This window comes from Oncorhynchus masou, chromosome 31, assembly GCF_036934945.1.
Source record: "Oncorhynchus masou masou isolate Uvic2021 chromosome 31, UVic_Omas_1.1, whole genome shotgun sequence".
Taxonomy (NCBI): Eukaryota; Metazoa; Chordata; class Actinopteri; order Salmoniformes; family Salmonidae; genus Oncorhynchus; species Oncorhynchus masou.
The window spans coordinates 19,309,202-19,334,983 of NC_088242.1; the positions used below are offsets into that span (position 1 = coordinate 19,309,202).

At 45.9% G+C, this 25,782-nt stretch overlaps 1 protein-coding gene across 3 annotated transcripts in view; it reads left to right on the top strand.

Annotated features, from left to right (window-relative positions):
• The window catches only part of srbd1 (S1 RNA binding domain 1), a 95,104-nt gene that overhangs the window by 38,924 nt on the left and 30,398 nt on the right, over window positions 1–25,782 (top strand). For all 3 annotated transcript variants that reach the window (XM_064950271.1, XM_064950274.1, XM_064950272.1), the window contains 2 exons: window positions 4,488–4,579; window positions 10,579–10,661. In XM_064950271.1, coding sequence (XP_064806343.1) covers window positions 4,488–4,579; window positions 10,579–10,661 — 175 coding nt within the window. The remainder of the gene's footprint in view (window positions 1–4,487; window positions 4,580–10,578; window positions 10,662–25,782) is intronic.

The window sequence follows — 25,782 nt, forward strand, 5'->3', positions numbered from 1 at the left end:
CGAGGCCTGGACTCTGGAGCGGGATCGATTTGGAGGTGGAGGGTCCATCATGGTCTGGGGCGGTGTGTCACAGCATCATCGGACTGAGCTTGTTGTCATTGCATGCAGTCTCAATGCTGTGTGTTACAGGGAAGACATCCTCCTCCCTCATGTGGTTCCTTTCCTGCAGGCTCATCCTGACATGACCCTCCAGCATGACAATGCCACCACGCACAGAATGAGCAGTATGGCTGGTTTTCTGCAAGACAGAAATGCCAGTGTTCTGCCATGGTTAGCGAAGACCCCGGATCTCAATTCCATTGAGCACGTCTGGAACCTGTTGGATCGGAGTGTGAGGGCTAGGGCCATTCCCCCCAGAAATGTCCGGGAATTTGCAGGTGCCTTGGTGGAAGAGTGGGGTAACATCTCACAGCAAGAACTGGCAATTCTGGTGCAGTCCATGAGGATGAGATGCACTGCAGTACTTAAAGCAGCTGGTGGCCACACCAGATACTGACAGTTACTTTTGATTTTGACCCTCCCTTTGTTCAGGGACACATTATTCCATTTATGTTAGTCACATGTCTGTGGAACTTTTTCAGTTTTTGTCTCAGTTGTTGAGTCTTGTTATGTTCATACAAATATTTACACATGTTATGTTTGCTGAAAATAAACGCATTTGACAGTGAGAGGACGTTTCTTTTTTTGCTGAGTGTAGTAGTAGTAGCAATATAGTCGTCCTCATTTAACGTGTTGTTCTATTGTCCTCATTTAACATTGAAAATAATGAACATTGAAATGTTACTGTGGCTACAGTAGGTTTGACTCTGAGTTAGAGGCCTTCAAACATTGACCAGGGGCTTTCCCCATCCAGACCCGATATGCATAAATAAAAAATATATTTATTTATTACAATATAGAGACCCGTTCCAAACGGACCAGAAGACAATTAGACCCGTTCCTGGTCAGACCCGGTCCAATCCGAGTGAGGGAAGCAGCAGAGAAGTAAATGTTTAAGCGACCTTATTAACCGGAGCTGATAAAGCGCGAGGTAGAGGTGGTCGAGAGAGTTGACGGTCTAGCAAGGAACCGTGCAGTGTGTGTAGGCTACTGTGAGTGTGAGTGAGTGACACGGGAACAGGGAGGAGGGAAGGAGAGACAGCAACCGACCAAGCCAACTCACGCTATAGCAGACTAATACACTATATATACAAAAGTATGTGGACACCCTTTTAAATTAGCGGATTTGGCTGTTTTAGCCACACCTGTTGCTGACAGGTGTATAATATCGAGCACACATCCATGCAATCTCCATAGACAAACATTGACAGTAGAATGGCCTTTCTGAAGAGCTCAGTGACCTTCAAAGTGGCACCGTCATAGGATGCCACCTTTCCAACAAGTTAGTTTGTCAAATTGTGGCCCTACTAGTGCTGTTATTGTGAAGTGGAAATGTCTTGGCGCAACAACGGCTCAGCTGCAAAGTGGTAATCCACACAAACTCGCAGAACTGGACTGCTGAGTGCTGCAGCGCGTAGCACGTAAAAATCGTCTGTCCTCGGTTGCAACACTCACTACTGAGTTCCAAACTGCCCCTGAAAGCAATGTCGGCACAATAACTGTTTGCCGGGAGCTTCATGAAAAGGGTTTCCATGGCCAAGCCGCCGCACACAAGCCTAAGATCACCATGCGCAATGCCAAGCGTCAGCTTGAGTGGTGTAAAGCTCTCTACCATTGTACTCTGTGGAGTAGTGGAAACGCTCTCTCTGGAGTGATGAATCACGCTTCACCATCTGGCAGTCCGACGGACAAATCTGAGTTTGGCGGATGCCATGAGAACTCTACCTGCTCCAATGCATAGTGCCAACTGTAAAGTTTGGTGGATGAGGAATAATGGTCTGGGGCTGTTTTTCATGGTTCTGGCCCCTTATTTCTAGTGAATGGAAATCTTAACTCTACAGCATACAATAACATTCTCATTGATTCCAACTTTGTGGTAACAGTTTGGAGAAGGCTCTTTCCTGTTCCTGCATGACAATGCCCCCGTGCACAAAGCGAGGTCCATACAGAAATGGTTTGTCGAGGTCGGTGTGGAAGAACTTCACTGGCATGCACAGAACCCTGACCTCAACCCCATCAAACACCTTTGGGATGAATTGGAACTTTAACTGGAGGCCAGGACTAATCGCCCAACATCAGTGCCTGACCTCACTAATGCTCTTGTGGCTGAATGGAAGCCAGTCGCAGCAATGTTCCAACATCTAGTGGAAAGCCTTCCCAAAAGAGTAGATGCTGTTATAGCAGCAAAGGGGGGGACCAACTCCACATCAATGCCCATGATTTTGGAATGAGATGTTCGACGAGCAGGTGTCCACATACCTTTGGTCATAAAGTGTAGTTGCCATAGCTAGGTTATTTACCATCCAATATGATTACGTGGTACCAGTCTTGACTGCATCAAACGAGGAGAAGCTAGTTAAACTAGCTAGGCTAATTTAGGCTACATGCGCTTTCTCGTCTTACACAGTTACAAGCAACTATTCCATCCAGAATATAAAGTAGCATCCTACCTGTTGGTTTTTGGTCTTTGTAGTCTATCATTCTCCTTTTTAACTTTTAATTCCACCTTCCATTGTTTCTCCTAACTTTTGTCCCACACGAAGGCTCTATGCCTGTATCCTTTTGCCACTTTGATGATTAACGATTGGCCAACAACAAGCTACACGCGCCACTTTCGTGAAAAGCAAAGGGCAGCAGCATGAAATATACAATTTCTCTCTCTCCATCTACTGCAGGAGTCGTGTTCGGAACTGTATGGGTCCTTCCGGACAAGTCAGTTAAAATTACACGTACCCAAGACCCGTGACAATCAGATCCGACCCAGACCTGTGACATTATATAGAATTCTGGATCCGGAACCCCTCGGATCAGGTCTCGGGTTTTCGGGTACGGGTGATGATGTTAGTATTATTGCTCGAGATTTCCACATTTTAATTATTTTTATTATGACTGGTGTTTATGGGCCAAACATTTCTGAAGTGCTAAGCCTATTCTGTCCCAAGTTCCCAATTAGGATTTCATTCTCTATTTTATTATTTATCAGTTGTCACCTTCTGCTGTTGAAGCGAACGGTAGCAGTACACATACAAGTCCTCTAGATGGCAGTAGTGTCACACTACAACTGGATTCTCTGTACACACACACACACACACACACACACACACACACACACACACACAAACTAAGCTTGGAGGTTGAGTCCATTAGTTAAGGATTCATTCTGTCCTTTAGCTCTGCATCACCTTACATTGTTTTATGTCTGCTGGGGCTCCACCTTTTGGCTTTTACCTTCACATCAGGTATATTTCTGGAACTAATGGCCATATTTTAAAAGTAACAAGCAACACAATGGTAAAACTGTTAAGGTATTTGGATGTGCTTGAGTGCTTTACGACCAATTAGTCATAGAATTGAAAATAATAGATAATGCCGTTTTGAATATATGTATGCATGTAGACTTCTATAGTTGAGAACATGTCCTAGGCATATTCATGTAGATAAACGAGCAGAAGCATTCGCCCTGGCCTCTAACCTTATTTGCTTGATGAAAAGGTCTGTGATCACCGGAGTTGGAAGAGAACGTTAGAGATAATTACCATGGTGAAAGGTTAGATTTATTGAGTCGGTGTCTACGACAGAGGGTCTCGAACAGAGAAAGGAGAGCTTGTTACTGAATGAATGAATTGATTTGTAGGTAATGGTGCATTTGACACTAGCGATATAAGTGGTGCTGAGAATGAGAATACATCAGTGGAAGGAGGGGCTCTGTGAGTGATGTGATGATTATGACAGTACATTGACTCATTCTTATGAACCTTAATCGTATTATTTTTGTACATCTTTATTAGGGCTATTTGTTTTTCCTCCACTATTCTTTTCCCTCCATCTTCCCCATTCGCATACTTTTTTTCATTCTTTTTTTCGCCTAAAAGCTTCCCTAAAAGCTATGTGGATCAGTCTCACAAACCTGAGCTTATGACGTCCTTGATAGTCAAAGAAAAAGGAGTGTTTGCATGAAAGGCATGAAGGAACAGCAGGGCCTTATGGACTTAAGAATCAAGTATTGATGCTTTGTGAGAAGATGATATTTTAGTAGAAAGAAGAGGCTGGAAGACAATGGCACTTGGAGGGGGGGGGGGAATATAAGAATACTCATATACTGAACCTTTTGAGAAGAGAGTAAGAATACGAGTGGGCTTTGGTATGAGTGTGAGTAGTTCTGCCACTGGTTGACTGCTACTGTGTGATCCTGGCTGCTCCTGTAGACTTTGTAATTGTGCTAACGCTAGTTAGCATTGGGTCCAGTAAATACCTTCAACTTCCTTCAAACTGCACGCAGAGACATACAAATAGTATCCATGACTTCATCCGACTGGGTAAGTAGAACAAAGAACTTAATTGCCAAATTGTTGAACTATCCCTTTAACCATGTGTTCTCTCTGTCTCAGCATCACCAGCGAGGCAGGGGCATCCATCTACAGTGTGAGCCCAGCGGCAGTGAAGGAAATGCCTGATCTGGACCCGAACCTGAGGAGTGCAGGTGAGATACACCTCAGTCAATGGGCATGTCATGCCAAATAGTGTCCACTTGCCAAAATATGTCCTCCCCTCTTGCATCACAATGGGATTTGAGAAATAGACAATATATGTTTTATGGTTACATACACCAGATAGGTGCAGTGAAATGTGGTGTTTTACAGGGTCAGCCATATTAGTACAGCACCCCTGGATCAAATTAGGGTTCAGTGCCTTGCTCAAGGGCAGAAGGACAGATTTTTCACCTTGTCGGCTCGGTTATTCAAACCAGCAACCTTTCGGCTACTGGCCCAACGCTCTAACCGCTAGGCTGTATGCTGCCCTAATTAGGAGTTAGCCTCCGTTGCCAGGGCCGTTGCTAGAAGTTGCGAAATTCTGACTGGTCTACATAAACCAAAGCCTCTGTTATGTTGGTGGCTTAGCTCTTTGCTGGATTCTAGTCTGCTCTTCTGAGTCCTGCTCTGCTGTCTGGTCTGGCCTGGCAGCTCTCATCTCTGCTGTCTGCTCTGGCCTGGCAGCTCTCATCTCTGCTGTCTGCTCTGGCCTGGCAGCTTTCATCTCTGCTGTCTGCTCTGGCTTGGCAGCTCTCATCTCTGCTGTCTGCTCTGGCCTGGCAGCTCTCATCTCTGCTGTCTGCTCTGGCCTGGCAGCTCTCATCTCTGCTGTCTGCTCTGGCCTGGCAGCTCTCATCTCTGCTGTCTGCTCTGGCCTGGCAGCTCTCATCTCTGCTGTCTGCTCTGGCCTGGCAGCTCTCATCTCTGCTGTCTGGCCTGGCAGCTCTCATCTCTGCTGTCTGCTCTGGCCTGGCAGCTCTCATCTCTGCTGTCTGCTCTGGCCTGGCAGCTCTCATCTCTGCTGTCTGCTCTGGCTTGGCAGCTCTCATCTCTGCTGTCTGGTCTGGCCTGGCAGCTCTCATCTCTGCTGTCTGGTCTGGCCTGGCAGCTCTCATCTCTGCTGTCTGCTCTGGCCTGGCAGCTCTCATCTCTGCTGTCTGCTCTGGCCTGGCAGCTCTCATCTCTGCTGTCTGCTCTGGCCTGGCAGCTCTCATCTCTGCTGTCTGCTCTGGCCTGGCAGCTCTCATCTCTGCTGTCTGCTCTGGCCTGGCAGCTCTCATCTCTGCTGTCTGGCCTGGCAGCTCTCATCTCTGCTGTCTGGCCTGGCAGCTCTCATCTCTGCTGTCTGCTCTGGCCTGGCAGCTCTCATCTCTGCTGTCTGCTCTGGCCTGGCAGCTCTCATCTCTGCTGTCTGCTCTGGCCTGGCAGCTCTCATCTCTGCTGTCTGCTCTGGCCTGGCAGCTCTCCGTCTCTGCTGTCTGCTCTGGCCTGGCAGCTCTCATCTCTGCTGTCTGCTCTGGCTTGGCAGCTCTCTGTCTCAGCTGTCTGCTCTGGCCTGGCAACTAATCAGTCATGAAGGGGTCAACCTTGACACAAAACATCCTGGTTAAACATTCTGGTTATGTTGCCCAGGACTTTCCCACACCACTGCATTTGTTTTAAGGTCAATAACTTCAGTTGTTGGTAGCTCTCAAGCACTGACATTAACCTGAACTATCCCACATCAGTCAACACTGACATGGTGCCATGTTATTGACAAACTCTTCTGGTCCCTTATCCTAGCAGTCTGGTCATCTCTGTAGAACTCATCATGTTGCTGTGAAATCGGACTTCCCTTAGGGTCCAGGCTGTGTGACGGACCACACAAACTCTCTACACTCTGCACAATGCGCCATCTCAAACACAGAAACACATTTAAGAAACTCTGGAAAAGAATCAAATGCTCTCCAAAACAGGATTTGAGAATTATTCCAGACTTCCTCTATAAAAACAGTAAATCAAGCTGCGGATTTATTCATACATTGTCCTCTGGTCAAGAGCGCTAGCAAGCCCAGGGAGACATATTTATCCCCTTAATGAAAGGCGTAAGTAATGTTGTGTTTTATTTTGGATGTGTGTAATAATGTGTGGGCATTTATCTTGGATGCAATAGAGTAGAATGTTGTGAAGGATATTGTAGAAAGATTGTTCTGTGGGGATATGTGTGCGTGTGTTTGTGGGGGGGGGGTGCTTTCAGTATGTGGATGTGCTTGTCAGCGGAGAGCGTGTTTTTTGAACAAAGAGGGCCTTAAGGGCCTGTTGTTTTACACCACACTTCCAAGTTCTAGAACTCTTCCCCCTGCCCTGGTCGGTCTGAACTCCTGAGAGGGAGTACTGATGCCCCCTAGTGTGGAAAGGTAATGACAACACCCTTAGATTATCCACTGCCCCTCTGTCGGGACCCTGAACTCAGATGAGATGGTTATATGACATTGAGTGGGAGACGGTAGTGGCTAGATTATGAGCATTTTGTTGAGTGTCTGAGTGGATAGTTATGTGGCTCACTATCAGGCAAGTGGATGCATTGTGGGTGTATGTATTTAAATCAGTGATGACCAAGTGTTTTGTTAGGGATTCAATATGTAATTATGTGTGAATATGTAAGTAGACAGCTTTATTGTAGCCTATGTTACATCATACAAGACTATATTTGAAATGACGGTGATGCGGGTGTTTGCTTGAGTAAAGTGGCTGGTGATGAATGTTGGACTGGTGGATGATCTGGTGAAGTGCATTATGGTGGAGGACTGTCTAGATGTGCGAGGCTGAGTCGGTGTGAAAGAGGAGGAGGATGTGGTGGTGTGTTTTGCTAGATGACTCGCTGGATGTACGTAGTTGAGGTGGGACTGGGACGGAGGAGCATGTGGAATCAATGCCTCACTCTCTGCATCTCTCCTTGGAAGCCTGTGGGAAACTGCAGCCTGCAACAATATTTAGACAGGGATGGCGTTTCAGCCCAGGCCTTGTACAGCACACACAAAAGCACTTCTCTCCTCCGAGTCCTCTCGCCGTAATAGGGGGGTCATTTGTAAGCAGAGACTCGCAGTGCTCTCTCCAGCACTTATTGAAAGGTTTACTAGCCAAGCTAAAGATTCACCAAGGAGAGGAATCTGGCATGGACTGGATGTTTGGTAGCTCTCCAGTGGGTTAGCGCTGATAAGCTCTCTCTCATAGACTGTCATGGTCAGTTCATTGGCGACTCCACTACTTGTGTAAAATTCTTGTGGTTTTTGAATGATATGTCCCTAGCATGCTCTATTAATCACATGTTGTCCATCTCTTACACTGTTTTAAGTCCGTGTTTAACCAAACACACTCAACTGGTCCCATTCACCAAACTCCGTTATGTTGTCATTGGCATATAAACAGATGACGTTCGCAAGCTCTCGCTGGGGTTTATTTCTCTTTTAATTAGAGTTTTATTGGCTTTAAATTGAGTTTGGTATTAGGTCTATTTGCATCTATTTTGAGATTCTACTGCTGAGAACTCCGTTAATGTGATCTCTACGAGGAATAATAGCGTTGAGGGTGTGTGTGTGTGAGCTATTTTGTGTATTTGGATTGGAAATAGTTTCTGTTCTCATATGTTGTAGTGGCTGTGAAATAATGTCATGTGTTTAGTAATGTTTATAATTTTTCTTCTTGTCAGCCACCCTGGAGAAGGGATTTAGCTACATTTAACTGGACATCAAGTATTACAAACATCATCATTAAACGTGTGTGTGTGTGTGTGTGTGTGTGTGTGTGTGTGTGTGTGTGTGTGTGTGTGTGTGTGTGCACGCGCTTGTGTGTGCGTGTTTGTGCGGAAGCGTGTTGCACCTCTTTTCTCCTGAAGTGTATACTTGTTCACTACTTCTAACAAATCTAAAAACCTTGTATTGGTGGAGGAATGGGCTGCAGGGAGGTTCCACCATATTTCTTATACGTGTACCAGTTGTACGTGTACCAGTCATTTCCTTCCACATGAACAAGTGCATACTTTGGGAGGAAGATGGGATAATAGCCAGGGGAGAATCTCAATTGCATCTCCTTGATTCCTTGTATCCTCTCACCTCGCCGCCTCCTCAAAACACATTTAATGAGATCCAATGGGTTTTGAGAAGGATGCGAGGAATCAAGGAAATGCAATTGAGATTCTCCCAGTGTGTTTATGTGAGAAAGCAGGGCTGTCTCCAGATGTGTCCTGGAGACAGGTGGGTGTAGTTCAGTGACAGGTGCAGGCACTCTAATTGGCTTGCAGCCGTGGAGTTCATTAAGATGATCCCCCACCCCACCAATCATGAGTGAATGGCCTGCCCTTAGGACAGCCCCTAACATGCATATTTACAGTGCCTTGCGAAAGTATTCGGCCCCCTTGAACATTGAGACCGTTTGCCACATTTCAGGCTTCAAACATAAAGATATAAAACTGTATTTTTTTGTGAAGAATCAACAACAAGTGGGACACAATCATGAAGTGGAACGACATTTATTGGATATTTCAAACTTTAACAAATCAAAAACTGAAAAATTGGGCGTGCAAAATTATTCAGCCCCCTTAAGTTAATACTTTGTAGCGCCACCTTTTGCTGCGATTACAGCTGTAAGTCGCTTGGGGTATGTCTCTATCAGTTTTGCACATCGAGAGACTGAAATTTTTTCCCATTCCTCCTTGCAAAACAGCTCGAGCTCAGTGAGGTTGGATGGAGAGCATTTGTGAACAGCAGTTTTCAGTTCTTTCCACAGATTCTCGATTGGATTCAGGTCTGGACTTTGACTTGACCATTCTAACACCTGGATATGTTTATTTTTGAACCATTCCATTGTAGATTTTGCTTTATGTTTTGGATCATTGTCTTGTTGGAAGACAAATCTCCGTCCCAGTCTCAGGTCTTTTGCAGACTCCATCAGGTTTTCTTCCAGAATGGTCCTGTATTTGGCTCCATCCATCTTCCCATCAATTTTAACCATCTTCCCTGTCCCTGCTGAAGAAAAGCAGGCCCAAACCATGATGCTGCCACCACCATGTTTGACAGTGGGTATGGTGTGGTCAGGGTGATGAGCTGTGTTGCTTTTACGCCAAACATAACGTTTTGCATTTTTGCCAAAAAGTTCAATTTTGGATTCATCTGACCAGAGCACCTTCTTCCACATGTTTGGTGTGTCTCCCAGGTGGCTTGTGGCAAACTTTAAACGACACTTTTTATGGATATCTTTAAGAAATGGCTTTCTTCTTGCCACTCTTCCATAAAGGCCAGATTTGTGCAATATACGACTGATTGTTGTCCTATGGACAGAGTCTCCCACCTCAGCTGTAGATCTCTGCAGTTCATCCAGAGTGATCATGGGCCTCTTGGCTGCATCTCTGATCAGTCTTCTCCTTGTATGAGCTGAAAGTTTAGAGGGACGGCCAGGTCTTGGTAGATTTGCAGTGGTCTGATACTCCTTCCATTTCAATATTATCGCTTGCACAGTGCTCCTTGGGATGTTTAAAGCTTGGGAAATCTTTTTGTATCCAAATCCGGCTTTAAACTTCTTCACAACAGTATCTCAGTATCTCGGACCCTATCTCGGACCTGCCTGGTGTGTTCCTTGTTCTTCACGCTTTTAACGGACCTCTGAGACTATCACAGTGCAGGTGCATTTATACAGAGACTTGATTACACACAGGTGGATTGTATTTATCATCATTAGTCATTTAGGTCAACATTGGATCATTCAGAGATCCTCACTAAACTTCTGGAGAGAATTTGCTGCACTGAAAGTAAAGGGGCTGAATAATTGTGCACGCCCAATTTTTCAGTTTTTGAATTGTTAAAAAAGTTTTATCTTTTTTTAAATCCAATAAATGTCGTTCCACATCATGATTGTGTCCCACTTGTTGTTGATTCCTCACAAAAAATACAGTTTTATATCTTTATGTTTGAAGCCTGAAATGTGGCAAAAGGTCGCAAAGTTCAAGGGGGCCGAATACTTTCGCAAGGCACTGTAATAAGTGTAATCAAGCCTGTTACTATATGAAATATGCTGTTTATTGTTTTACTTTTCATCATCCCTCCTGGTATTTTAAAAGACAATTTCTCTGTTTGCGTGTATTGGTTAGGCCTAATAGTAATTCATTAGTTTGTGTGTTGGGCTCTACTTTTCCCAGTGTCCATAGGGAGACGAGTTCAGGACCCGCTGGCTGAGCTGGTGAAAATCGACCCGAAACACATCGGCATTGGAACCTACCAGGTCAGTGATTCCCTTTATACTCAGTCCTCACACTGTCTTCTACCTCTCATCTCTCCCTCCCTTTACACTCAGTCCTCACTGTCTTCTACCTCTCATCTCTCCCTCCCTTTACACTCAGTCCTCACACTGTCTTCTACCTCTCATCTCTCCCTCCCTTTACACTCAGTCCTCACTGTCTTCTACCTCTCATCTCTCCCTCCCTTTATACTCAGTCCTCACACTGTCTTCTACCTCTCATCTCTCCCTCCCTTTACACTCAGTCCTCACTGTCTTCTACCTCTCATCTCTCCCTCCCTTTACACTCAGTCCTCACACTGTCTTCTACCTCTCATCTCTCCCTCCCTGTACACTCAGTACAGTACAGATCCATACCTCCTCTTTGACCCTAGTCTTTTCCGTTGCCTGCCCAGAGCAGAGTGTTGGTATTGAAATGAGATTATTGGCTAGTCCAAACAGAAGTCAGCAGGAGCAGTGAGCTAATCCTATTCCGGCCGGTTTGCTCTCGTCGCCTCGTGTCATGACTAATCCATTTTTCTCCTCAAATTAATTAAATTAGGCCCTCCTGGTAGCATCATGTATTGACACAGAGCTGGGACGAATTAGTATTTTCTCTAGCTATTGCTCACTCTTGTCTCTCCTTTGTGCGCTCTCTTTATCTCTCTCGCTATCCCTTTCCCCCTCTCTCTGCTAAAAAACATCAGCTTCAACTCTGGAGGACCTTAAGTGAAAATAAATGCAGATTACTTTACTGAAGAAACAGTTTGTTGTTTCTTGGGAGGCTGGTGAAGGAGAGAAAAAGACACAGTGTTTTCCCCGCTGTAGAGCTGTGTTGTTATTAGGAGTTCCTAGGCAATGGAAAACAAACAGAGAATCTGTCTGCACCCTTTATCCAGTGAAGGGAGGGGTGAGGTTTGCCCGCCTGCACCCCTAGAGATGGTTACAGGAAGGTGCTCTCGTTGGAGTTGGACACGAGCTGGAGGCAGCGCAATGCATTCTGGTCGGTGGTCGTTCAGTAGAAGAAACTCAGTGCAGAATGACAATGATAGACAGAGATGTCTGGGAGTATTCAAACTGAAAAAGAATATTAAACCACAGACACACTGATATGTCTGTTCCTGCATACACACATTTACAAACATAATTTACCAATGTACATTAAGTTGAAGTGTAAACTCTGCCACACACACAGGCATAAACACTGGCCCTCCTCCGAGTGCAAGGTGTCCTCCTCAGCCTTTGGTTTCTTTCTCCGCTCTAACTGAAAGCAGATGTTCCCTGGGAGAAGAAGACAGCCCACGAGCTGTGTCCCCAGGCCAATTCACAGTCCACTGCCCTTAGACACACACACTCACAGCACAGAACAATGCAGCAGTGAAATATGGGGCGATCTGAGAGATCAGTGAAGCCCCCCCAAAGACCTCTGTCTTCACTCCACTGTTCTCCAGCCCAGTCTGTCCCTCTTCTCTCCCCCGCTCAACAGACCCAGACTGCTGCGTGGGCTGACCACTCCCGACGGCTAGCCAAGACAGTGTCCCCCTCCCCCATGGGCCGTGGGTCTGACACTCTGTGCTCCCCCGCCCGGCGCGGGTCACGGTGACGTCCCCCCTCGCGTCTGTCAGCGTAGAGGGTTTATTTACTCTGTCACATGATCTGAGAGGGAGAGGGAACCGGAGCCGGGCGGCTGGGGCTGAGACGTGATGAGTGATGTGGGGACCAGAGATTCAGAGTTGAGGGAGACTGAGGCTGGAGGGGGAAGTGTACAGACCTGTAGTGTACAGACCTCAGTTCTGGGTTATTTGATCTCTCAAGCTCAGTGTTTTTTGTTCTTGTCTTGAATTTGTTCTCACAAGGCAGTTTCTGTGTTGTTTCACCAGCTGTGTGGTTCTTTTGTTTGGCCTTACTGGATGGTCTGAGACACTGTTGTAAGGACTAAAGTGGCAAGTGCTTTTCGACTAACAGGCTCTACTGTAAACAGTGACTGTCAATGCTAGCACTGCAGGCTAACTCCCTATATGTGTTGTACACTAACTTAGCTAGCATGGAGTTTATTAGCCCAGAAAGCTAGAGAACACCCAGCCAAATGAAACAGAAATAAAGTGCACACATAGTGCCTCTTTCACACCCTTGACTGACAGGCTTGATGAGAGCAAGGAAATGGGTGGATGGGTGAAAAAGACTGGAGCAATAAAATCTGATTGGAGCTATCCGTAGTCGAGGGACCCTGCTGAAAAGGTCATTTTCACTCCAAATACGTGCGGTAGAAAGAACTGAACAGTTTCTTCAGTTTGAAGACGTGTATTTTTGAGTGCGTTTTATTTATTTATTAGAAGTTATACATAGTCATACATGTACTTGATGTGTTTTGGACGAATCTGCCTAAAATGTGATTCCAACTTATATTTTCATAGATAAGAAATAGATTCAGATTGAAGCAGATTTCAAAGATACCATGATACCAAAATTATGTCTAATGGTTTTTGGATGATCTAGGTCTACGATCTTCCTTCCCAGAAGGATACTGTGTGTATTTTCCCTGACATGAACACTTTCCTGTTGACAGTGGCTTTGTTCTCACATGTCAATCACTGGTGATGTGGGCGGAGCCTCACTTCAGGGGAATCCCCTGGGTCATACTTTCAGCCCCAGCTGTGTTTGAAAACACAGTGAAACACAGCCGGATATTAAAGAAGCTGTCACTCCTCACCTCTCTCCCCTTTCCTTGCCCCCATACCCCTCCTCCCCTAGAGCACCCTGAGAAAGTGTGCTGTTTAGCAGTTAAGTTAGGGCAGGTTTTGTGTCAAGGCAGGTGAGATGGCTCCATGGCCCATGGCAGGGGATTGTGATGTCACTTCCATCGGTAGTCCTAGCAGCATTCTCAAGGTCTTGTTTGGTAGACACGTATTGATTGGCTGACCCTCTGGGCTCTTCTCCGACTCTGAGTCTATAGGTGCCTGCAGGGCGGACAGGAAGAGAGGGGTAAGTGGAAGGAGGGAAGAAAGGAGGGGTGGCAAGTGATGTAGGGGTGACAGTGATTGATGGCTCTTGCCTGAAAGCAGCTTCTGAGCGTGGGAAAAAAATGAAGTTTTGCCACTGAAAGGCTGTGGCTCAAACACAGGAGGAGCCCTAACTTTCACTGTAACCCAATTTGGCTCTCACATTTCCTCTGTTAGTGTCAGAGTATTTCCTATGAGTTTTTCCTATGCTGTACAGGTGTGCCCTAGTTACCTAAATCCTTAAGCTCAGGAGTGAAAACCCACTTCATTGTTTTTCAATGGGATTTACAATTTGGACAGCACTCTACAGTATGCGAGGCAATATGGAGAATATAATTGTTTTCATACTATAGCTTTCCTATAACAACGGTTGTTTTTGTTGCCGAGGTGCGTCGCGCAGCATGATAAAGCACCAGTACATATTGTGCTCTTCGAATCCGAGGGCAATAATGTCAGAGGGGGAAAAGTGTTTGTTTGTAGTAACTTGTTGCTGTACTATCGCTAATAGACGTGACTGTTTCACCATTCAGGATTCCAGCTTTATTCATGTGTGTGAGTGAATTCAGGGAAATGCAGAATTTGTTGTTGGGCTACATAACAACCGATCTTTCTGAGTAGTGAAGTGTATGTGTGTGTGTGTGTGTTCACCGCATGCTCTACTAGTAGTGCCCTGTGGCAGAATGGGAGTGTGTCTCCACTGAGAGGTGTGATAGGAGGAAGAGGAGGACAAACCGCTCTGTTGGCAGGTGTTTATTGGCAGGCTTTCTCACAGCCCTCAGCCGAATAGCACAGGGCTCAGGGCTGTTCATCAAGGCTGTTACAATAACATAAAACCATCTCCTCACTGTCATGATGCTTTGCCTTCTGATTTACGACTGTTTATTGACACACACACACACAGGCACTTGCATGCATATATATATCTCACACACACACTTTCCATATACTCAACACTGCCTGGCTGTAACACATTGGCTGTATATATTTAAGACACATGGTACCTAGAGGCTGTCAGTCAGTCAGGACGAAAACATTTTCAGTGGTAGCCCTCATTATGGCCATACAATCACTACCCTAAGGGCCTCAGTAGAAACTGCCATTGTGGCTCCTGTACGGTTGTAAGGCAGTTGTCAGACCTTAAGTGATAGGCTTCATGAATGTGTGTCAGTCAGTGAGACCAGTTAGTCACTGACCACCATTACATCTCCACGTCAGTCAGCGCCTTCGCAATCGCCTCTTTCAAAACCCTATCTACTATTCTGACAATCTCTCGCTCTCTCCTGTTTGATTGGGGGCTTTAATGTTTGCCGGAGAATACCTGGCTCTGGTTACCATGAGGCCATAGTGGGTTTGGGGGGGAGGGGCCATGTAAAGGGATTTCATTTCAACATCTTTTGTGTCTCTCCAAGTCGGAGAGAAGTATGTTTTCAGAGCCTGCAGCTGGTTAGACCAGCGAAGCGGGGTCTCCCTCTGTCTGTCGTGACCCCGCCGACTGATTGACATCTCGGAATGGCATCGTCTCATAATAAGCTGTTAACTGGGCTGAGTGTAGACAGAAACACTTTGTTCTGGACTGGGGCCCGTCCAACCCAAACAGGACCTCGCACCTGAATCTAATCCCACCTCTCCACACCGCCGTGGTATGGGGGCTGGTGGGAGTTGTGGGTTTTGGGTAGGTTGAAGGTAGTGGGGTGAGGAGGGGATACTGCCTTTTTTACCTTCGTCCTGGCAGTGTTTATGCCTTCGGGGGGGGGGGGTCATAAGTGTATAAAAATAAAAAAAACACCCCAAATTCTTCCCAAACTAACCACAGTCTGTCAATGGCGTAATTGGTTTTCTGGTGTTGTGTCTTCATGGCTAACATCGCAAGCGGCCGTCGCTGGGCTCAGCTGTCAGTCTCTCGACCATTCACTCTGTGTGCGGGTGTGGGAGGGCACAGTGAGGTGCCAGTAAACTCACTGCTTATTCAATTATAGATAAGGCAATGTTTGAACACCTCTGATTGATTCCAAGTGCTGGGCTTGGAGTCTGAGGAGAGGATCAGAGGGGTAGAGAAAGAAGGTGTGTGGGGGGGTACTGCTTGCACAGCCTGGGGGCTTGAGGGGGTTAGGACAGAGGGAGGAGGGGGTGGGGTAGAGGGAGGATGAGATGAGGGAGGACTGGGTGAGGACAGAGGGAGGACGGGGTGAGGACAGAGGAAGAAGGGGGGGGGAGGGGGGAGTGAGGAGAGGTGGAGGGGGTTTGAGGATGGGGAGGAGAGTAGATGTGGGGAGGGGGTGGGGACAGAGGGAGGAGGGGGAGGCAGAAGGAGATACGCTCCATAGGCTTTCTCAGTGACACATTAAAGTGAGTGGAAAGCTGTGAGGGCCCTATGCTGACAGACACACACACACACGTCTGCCCTGCTGCTGCAGCCTGCCTGCCTGCCTTTGACTTTGAATGATGTGAATGTGTGTTTTATGGAGCAGAACCTCCTAGCCTCTTCTTACTCGCTCCACTCCGACACCACTACTCTGTTACACAAACAAACTGGACATGTAAGGTCATACACTCTGGGATGGAACTCAGGCTTTAAAGACACAATACTTTAATACACTTTCTCTGAGGTCATCTGGGCATCTTGTTGTTGTTTTGCTCCTTGTTTGGGTGGGGTGTACTGTATCACTCCCATCCATCCCTCTGTTTCACCAGTACTGTGTTCTCCCGTTCCCTCCTTCACCGAGCCGGAGAGGGTGTTTTTACCCGGCGTGCCAGCGATAATACGCTCAGTAGTGGCGTCCCGCATCATAAATTTGCCCGCGCCCCCTGTAAACGACTCCTCCAGTGCCCCTGGGCCAGTGTTAAAAATAGTTCCTAGGCTGTTGTGATTGATGGGTTCCTAATGAGTGTGCATTCCTGTTCTGAGGCTGAACCTGGCTGGAGGGGAACGTTTTAAAGGTGTCCTCTCATCCACACCCGCGCTGGGACTGTGAGAACCTTCCCTCCATACACACCGACACCCCATCCTTAGCCATGGTTAAGCAACACAAGCCAAGGGTTAGACTCATTAATGGGAAACATATACACAATATCTCTTTGTCGTATTTTTGTGAGGAACTCATCATTTATACTACCTTTTTTAATTTGAATACCACAACATGAATGTTTTAAAATTGTTTTATATGTCTTTATTTTCACATTTTGTTTGGGTAGCACTTCCACTATAATATTGTGTGAGGGTTGTTGGTGTGTTTGTCCACACCTGCATAGTGCATTCCACAACCCTACTCACATGTCTCACCTCTCTAAGGTTACAGCAGGAATGTGAGAACATGTTTAGCAGAGTCAAACAGGAGGTGCTGTTCTTGTTTGAAAAGAATCTTCAGACCGGTGTGACATTACAGGTGCTTCCCAGCTCTTTCAGTTCTCTCTATGTTCCTGAAATACTCACCAGAAATGATGCTGTGTCATAAATCTGTCTTCTCAGGCTTTGCTACAGAATATTCATGTTTGGAAAGTTTAATTTTAGTCCCAAAACTGCCTGTGGCTGAAAAGTTCAGCTAAACAGCAGCGTTTCACCTATGGAGCCACTAGGGGAAGAGTAGGAGTGTAGACAAGCTAGAGAAAAAGACCTTGGCTTGAGTGCTCCACACGCTCATTGTTTCTCTCTCCTAGGACCTCGTGCTGAAGGTTTAATGTCACCACTGCCGCAGTGTAAAAACCACGACTAATGTTGTGCGAATGGCAGAGGACCGAAAAACATCATATGAACCAAATCCCAGTGATATCCTACCCACAGGTCATAAAGTATGTTAGGGGGGTTGGTGGGGTTATGATGGATGAGCAAGAATGACGTGATGAGTTACGGGCAGTCGCAATGCCAGTACCAATGGAAGTGAGTGACAGTGGCCCCGGTGGTGTTATCCAGTGGACTGTGGAGTTAGACAAACACGGTGACGCTGCTAGTTTACTCTGTAATCCCACACGCTTCCTGCCTTTCTGGACAGTCACTCTGCTCTGCTGTCTGTCTGTCCTCCTTGGCCAGGTCACTCCACACATGCTGCCCCCCCCTCCTGGCAGCTGTCAATCACCCTGTCACATGGCCCAGTGGGACTCCTCTCCTTCCTACGTTTTCTTTCTCTCCTTTTTCTGTTTTCTCTGTCCCCGCTTCCATACTTTCCCTCTTTATGTTCTCTTTTTCTTTCCCCCTTTTACTTTCTTTCTGCTCTCTTATTTCTACACTTTGCTCTCTCTTTCTCTCCTCTCGCTTTCATTTTGCTTTCTTTAATTTCTCCTGCCCCAGTGTGTCAGGGCTCTCATCACCACAACTCATCCTTCCATTAGGCTGCAGTAGCCCTCAGTCCCCGTAACCCTCCAGAACCCCTGGGCAGTCATTAGCAGGCCTGCCATCACCCAACAAACACAGGTCTGGGAGCAGCGCATTAAAACATCAACACCTGCTATGTACAGGGGACAGAAAATACAAGCTATTTGTATTAACACTCAACCAAGCACCCACAGCCAGACCTAGGCTCATGCAATATACTGTAGAAGTTCACTAGAAGATGTAGAAGTGACAGAGAAGATATTGACTTCAATATTACTGAGTCAAAGGGTATAATTTACTTCCCCTCCATATGTAGTACAGTATGTGGAAAATCTTGCATTTGATTTTCCCTTTAGAAAATACAAATCTTTTTAGATGGTCTCCAACCCCACTCCATCTTTACCTTCTTCCTCATGTGGATTCTTCAGGTAAAGAACACTGAGGCCCACAGAGTCCCCCTTCCTGCCTGCCTGAAGCCAGTGTGCAGAGTTACCAGTTGTAGGAGTGTAATATACAGGCTCCAGCTCTGTCACACTGCCTCAGGAGGAGAGGTCCCAGCTTTCCCTACTTCTCTTACTGCCCTCTCAGGACCAGTGGAAAGAGCATGCTCCCTGGCTGTTTAGAAAACGTGTTAGTGCTGACACAAAGGGGGCGATTTGCTCACATGTTGTTATCGGTTTACAAGGTGCTGTTTGTTCAGCTAGCGATCGAGTTACATGGCAAACGGGGCCAGGCAGTAAGCGTTTTCAGGGGGAAATGCTAATCGTAGGCTCTTTCACCCAAAAAATATATTTTTTTAGATCACCTGATCCCCCTCTTTGTCCCCCGCTTGAGAGTATAGGACACCACACTGCTCCTCTCCTCCCCCTCTCGCCTATGTGTTATGGTAGAGGTATGGGTGGGGCCATCTCTGTATGTTGCTAGCTGTTCTGTCTCCCATAAATATTCAAATGAAGTGCACAAACACTGGTATTAGCCAGTGTTGTGTTTGAGACCGAATTTAAAGACCAAGACCGGAGCAAATAGAGTCCGAGTCAAGACCGGAGAGGGGGGAGGGAGAGACCAAGACCGGAGAGCGGGGGAGGGAGAGACCAAGACCGGAGAGCGGGGGAGGGAGAGACCAAGACCGGAGAGGGGGGAGGGAGAGACCAAGACCGGAGAGGGAGGGAGGGAGGGAGGGAGGGAGGGAGGGAGGGAGGGAGGGACCAAGAAAGGACGTACAATGCAAGGCCATAATTGTAATTTTGTCTAATCACCGCCGTAGTAAGAGTTAAAAATATCCAGTATTTCTCTTCTTCATACAGTACCAGTTAAAATTTTGGACACAGCTACTCATTCAAGGGTTTTTCTCTATTTTTAAAAAACTATTTTCTACATTGTAGAATAATAGTGGAGACATCAAAACTATGAAATAACATCATGTAGTAACCAAAAAATATATATATTTCATATTTGAGATTCTTCAAAGTAGCCACCCTTTGCCTTGACAGCTTTGCACACTTCACCTGGGATGCTTTTCCAAGGAGTTCCCACATATGCTGAGCACTTGTTGGCTGCTTTTCCTTCCCTCTGCTGTCCGACTCATCCCAAACCATCTCAATTGGGTTAAGGTCAGGTGATTGTGGAGGCCAGGTCATCTGATTCAGCACTCAATCACTCTCCGCATTGGTGAAACAGCCCTTACACAGCCTGGAGGTGTGTATTGTCATTGTCCTGTTGAAAAACAAATGCTAGTCCCACTAAGCGCAAACCAGATGGAATGGCTTATCGCTGCAGAATGCTGTGGTAGCCATGCTGATTAAGTGTACCTTCAATTCTAAATAAATCACAGACAGTGTCACAAGCAAAGCACCATCACACCTCCTCCTCCATGCTTCACAGTGGGAACCACACATGCAGAGATCGTCTGTTCACCTACTCTGGGTCTCACAAAGACACAGCGGTTGGAACTAAAAATGTCTATTTCCACCGGTCTAATGTCCGTAGCTCATGTTTCTTGGCCCAAGCAAGTCTCTTCTTCTTATTGGTGTCCTTTGCAGCAATTTGACCATGAAGGCCTGATTAACACAGTGTCCTCTGAACAGTTGATGTTGAGATGTGTCTGTTACTTGAACTCTGTGAAGCATTTATTTGGGCTGCAATTTCTGAGGCTGGTGACTCTAATGAACTTATCCTCTGCATGGCGGTCCTCATGAGAGCCAGTTTTATCAATGCGCTTGATGGTTTTTGCGACTGCACTTGAAGACATTTTCTAAATTCTTGAAATTTTCCGGATTGACTGACCTTATCTTAAATTATTGATGGATTGTCGTTTCTCTTTGCTTATTTAAGCTGTTCTTGTCACAATATGGACTTGGTCTTTTACCAAATAGGGCAATCTTCTGTAAACCAAACCTACCTTGTCACAACACAACTGATTGGCTCAAATGCATTAAGACGGAAAGAAATTCCACAAATGAACTTTTAACAAGGCACACCTGCATTTCAATTAGCATTCCAGGTGACTACATCATGAAGCTGGTTGAGAGAATGCCAAGAGTGTGCAAAGCTGTCATCAAGGCAAAGGGTAGCTACTTTGAAGAATCTCAAATACAAATATATTTTTGATTTGTTTAACACTTTTTTTTGGTTACTACATGATTCCATATGTGTTATTTCATAGTTTGTCTCCACCATTATTCTGCAATGTAGATTGTAAAGAAAAACCATGGAATGAGTAGGTGTGTCCAAACTTTTGACTGGTACTGTAATCAGAATAGTGAATAAAGGCATGCTGAGGAAAAAGAGAGCCACTCTACAAATTATTACTTTCCCAAACCATTTTTACAAAAACTTATGGAAACTTCTGCCTTTTTGAAGGCCAACAGGCGCAATAGCAAGCAGTAGTTTTTCCACGGTCTAGCTAGCTAGACACATCGATGGCCCTGAACAAACTTTATTTGACTCGATGTAAACTGGAAACCACATATCCTGAGGCTGCATTCATTGTAGCTGGGGATTTTAACAAGGCTAATCTGAAAACAAGACTCCCTAAATTCTATCAGCATATCAATTGTGCTACCAGGGCTGGTAAAACCCTGGATCATTGTTATTCTAACTTCTGCGACGTATATAAGGCCCACCCCCACCCTCCTTTCAGAAAAGCTGACCATGACTCCATTTTGTTGCTCCCAGCCTATAGACAGAGACTAAAACAGGAAGCACCTGCGCTCAGGTCTGTTCAACGCTGGTCTGACCAATCTGATTCCACACTTCAAGATTGCTAAACAAGCTAGGTGTCAGTATAGAGACAAAGTAGAGTCGCAATTCAACGGCTCAGACACAAGAGGTATGTGGCAGGGTCTACAGTCAATCACGGATTACAAAAAGAAAACCAGCCCTGTCGCGGACCAGGATGTCTTACTCCCAGACAGACTAAACAACTTCTTTGCTCGCTTTGAGGACAATACAGTGCCACTGACACGGCCCGCTACCAAAAACTGTGGACTCTCCTTCACTGCAGCTGACGTGAGTAAAACATTTAAACGTGTTAACCCTCGCAAGGCTGCAGGCCCAGACGGCATCCCCAGCCGCATCCTCAGAGCATGCGCAGACCAGCTGGCTGGTGTGTTTACGGACATGTTCAATCAATCCTTATCCCAGTTTGCTGTTCCCACATGCTTCAAGAGGGCCCCGTAGCACTCACTTCCGTCATCATGAAGTGCATGAAGGACCATATTACCGCCACCCTACCAGACACCCTAGATCCACTCCAATTTGCTTACCGCCCCAATAGGTCCACAGACGACGCAATCGCAACCACACTGCACTAACCCATCTGGACAAGAGGAATACCTATGTGAGAATGCTGTTCATCGAATACAGCTCAGCATTTAACACCATAGTACACTCCAAACTCGTCATCAAGCTCGAGACCCTGGGTCTCGACCCCGCACTGTGCAACTGGGTACTGGACTTTCTGATGGGCCGCCCCCAGGTGGTGAGGGTAGGTAACAACATCTCCACCCCGCTGATCCTCAACACTGGGGCCCCACAAGGGTGTGTTCTCGGCCCTCTCCTGTACTCCCTGTTCACCCACGACTGTGCGGACATGCACGCCTCCAACTCAATCATCAGACGACACTACAGTGGTATGCCTGATTACCAACAACGACGAGACAGCCTACAGGGAGGAGGTGAGGGCCCTCGGAGTGTGGTGTTAGGAAAATAACCTCCCACTCAACGTCAACAAAACAAAGGAGATGATCGTGGCCTTCAGGAAACAGCAGAAGGAGCACCCCCCTATCCACATCGATGGGACAGTAGTGGAGAGGGTAGAAAGTTTTAAGTTCCTCAACATACACATCACGGACAAACTGAATTGGTCCACCCGCACAGACAGCGTGGTGAAGAAGGCGCAGCAGCTCCTCTCCAACCTCAGGAGGCTGAAGAAATTCGGCTTGTCACCAAAAGCACTCACAAACGTTTACAGATGCACAATCGAGAGCATCCTGTCGGGCTGTATCACCACCTGGTACGGCAACTGCTCCGCCCACAACCGTAAGGCTCTCCAGAGGATAGTGAGGTCTGTACAACGCAGCACCGGGGGCAAACTACCTGCCCTCCAGGACACCTACACCACCCGATGTCACAGGAAGGCCATAAAGATAATCAAGGACAACAACCACCCGAGCCACTGCCTGTTCACCCCGCTATCATCCAGATGGCGAGGTCAGTACAGGTGCATCGAAGTAGGGACCGAGAGACTGAAAAACAGCTTCTATCTCAAGGCCATCAGACTGTTAAACAGCCCCCACTAACATTGAGTGGCTGCTGCCAACATACTGACTCAACTCCAGCCACTTCAATAATGGAAAAATTAATGGAAAAAATGTATCACTAGCCACTTTAAACAATGCCACTTAATATAATGTTTACATACGCGACATTACTCATCTCATATGTATATACTGTACTCTATTCCATCTACTGCATCTTGCCTATGCCGTTCTGTACCATCACTCATTCATATATTTTTATGTACAAATTCTTCATCCCTTTACACATAAGGTAGTTGTTGTGAAATTGTTAGGTTAGATTACTCGTTGGTTATTACTGCATTGTCGGAACTAGAAGCACAAGCATTTCGCTACACTCGGATTAACATCTGCTATCCATGTGTATGTGACAAATAAATAAAAAATATTTGAACAACAACATGATCAACATCTAAGCAAGATGAGCTTAAGTCTAACGAAGGAACAATAGATAAAACCTCTCAAACTTTTTCAGCGTATTGGCCATCAAAATTGCACTGATAAACGGTGGGGAATTATAACCTCCTCGTCCTTCTGCAACCTGCCTGCCAATGCATGTTTGTCCCAACCAAGTACCCAAACTTAAGTTGGCTGGCTAGCTTGCTACTTCCAGACACAAATGAGAGAACACCTCACTCTGACCATTTTACACGCCGCATCAGAGCTGGTTAGGCTGTTTTAAATGTTATCTAGAGCGTTCTTGACTAACCACTTGACTACTTTTTTGCCTACTTTTACGGACACTGGTCATATTCAGCAGGTGTTGCGCATTCGTAAATTCATCAGTTGTTCGGCGCTCTGGCATACTCAGACAAGAGTGCTCTGATATCGGAGAAGATAGTCAAAGTGATTTTGCGAACGCAAAAGATATGCTAACTGGATAACAGTTGTTGAAGTTCTTGCTAGCTAACCAAATGAGCTGTGTATAGCTACCGAATAACTGAGGGGAAAAGGTCCATCACTTACCCACTCCTTCAATAACATGACATCCTCCTAGCAGCTATCTAGCTAGCTATCCAGCTAACGTTAGGCTCCTTGTTTTTAGCTTGCTACGTAAATAGATATGCTAGCCTATTAGCTATGGTATGACATACTTGTAATCATTGCCCTTGCTAGTTTGATTGTATTGACATTCCCAGCCTTAGTTACATTCGTCTGTTTTTGTCCAGAATATTGAGTAATTTATTAAGTCATTGAAACTGAAACAGTGCATCTCGAATGGAGGCAGCAAACAATGTATCAGGCTAGCTGTGATTTACAATCTGAATTGCCAGGGTTAGAGCTTCCAAGTCTGTTCTATTCATTCTTATTTCTATGAGCTCATCTTTCCCACCTCTCTCTCTTTCTTCATGGTGTCGTAACTCTCTCTTTCTCTGTTTAATGGGTGACTCAGAGGTCACAGCCAAACCTCTCTGATCAAGGTGTGTTGTAATGTAATCTAAGACAACACCCTCCATCAAACAGATTCAAGTCATTGATCAAGGGACTAGTCCTTTGATGCTGCCAGTTGTGCAGTCACCATACTGTGCTTGTGTGATTTGTAATACCTTTGTACGGTAGCAAAGTCCAATGTAACCTGTTTTTATTTAATTTTTTTGCCACACGATTTTTGCTTTCTATGTTTTGAATGCAATGCTTCAGTTTCGGTAACAATGTCAATATGACTAGCTTCCATCCTGTCCCTGGTCTGTAGTGTACAAGGTAACCATGTCAATATGACTGTCTTCCATCCTGTCCCTGGTCTGTAGTGTAGTGAAGTAGGTAATCCTGAACCAGCTGTTGGAAGTATCAGTGTGCTGCTAAACCCTAGTGTTAGGCTGCCACTGCAGGGCCTTAAATCAGAGCCTCCTACTCCTCCCTCCCTCCCTTACCCCTGGGTCTCTTCTCTCTGGGCTCCTGTGGCTCCACTACTGGGCCTTACTGTGTGAATTCCTGAATGAACTCTGGCACACACACACACACACACACACACAAACACACACACACACACACACACACACACACGCAGGTGGGCCCAGGGCCGGATTAAGAAATCATAGGCCCCGGGGCTTTGCTTCTTTTGTAGCTTTCTACTAGATGTTGGAACATTGCTGCAGGGACTTGCTACCATTCAGTCACAAGAGCATGTTGGGCGATTAGACCTGGCTCGTGGTCTGCGTTCCAATTCATCCCAAAAGTGTTCGATGGGGTTGAGGTCAGGGCTCTGTGCAGGCCGGTCAAGTTCTTCCACACTGATCCCAACAAACCATTTCTGTATGAATCTCACTTTGTGCGCGGGGGGCATTGGAATGCTGAAACAGGAAAGGGCCTTCCCCAAACTGTTGCCGCAAAGTTGGAAGCACAAAATGGTCTAGAATGTCATTGTATGCTGTAGCATTAAGATTTCCAATCACTGAAACTAAGGGGCCTACACCGAACCATCAGTTATCCCAACAGCCCCAGACCATGACCCATATACAATACCATTCAAAAGTTTGGGGTCACTTAAAAATGTCCTTGTATTTGAAAGAAAAGCAAAAAAAAATGTTAATTAAAATAACATCAAATTGATACAGTGTAGACATTGTTAATGTTGTAAATGACTATTGTATCTGGCTATGGAATATCTACATAGGTGTACAGAGGCCCCTTATCAGCAACCATCACTCCTATGTTCCAATGGCACGTTGTGTTAGCTAACACAATGGCACGTTATGTTAGCTAATCCAAGTGTATCATTTTTAAAGACTAATTGATCATTAGAAAACCCTGAGACTGGTCTCATCAGTCTTTTGCAATTATGTTAGCACAGCTGAAAACTTTTCCTGATTTTAAAGAAGCAATAAAACTGGCCTTTAGATTAGTTGAGTATCTGGAGCATCAGGATTTTGTGGGTTCGATTACAGGCTCAAAATGGCCAGAAACAAAGATCTTTCTTCTGGAACTTGTCAGTCTGTTCTTGTTCTGAGAAATAAAGGATATTCCAAACTGAAGATCTCATACAACGCTGTATACTACTCCCTTCACAGAACAGAGGAAACGAGCTC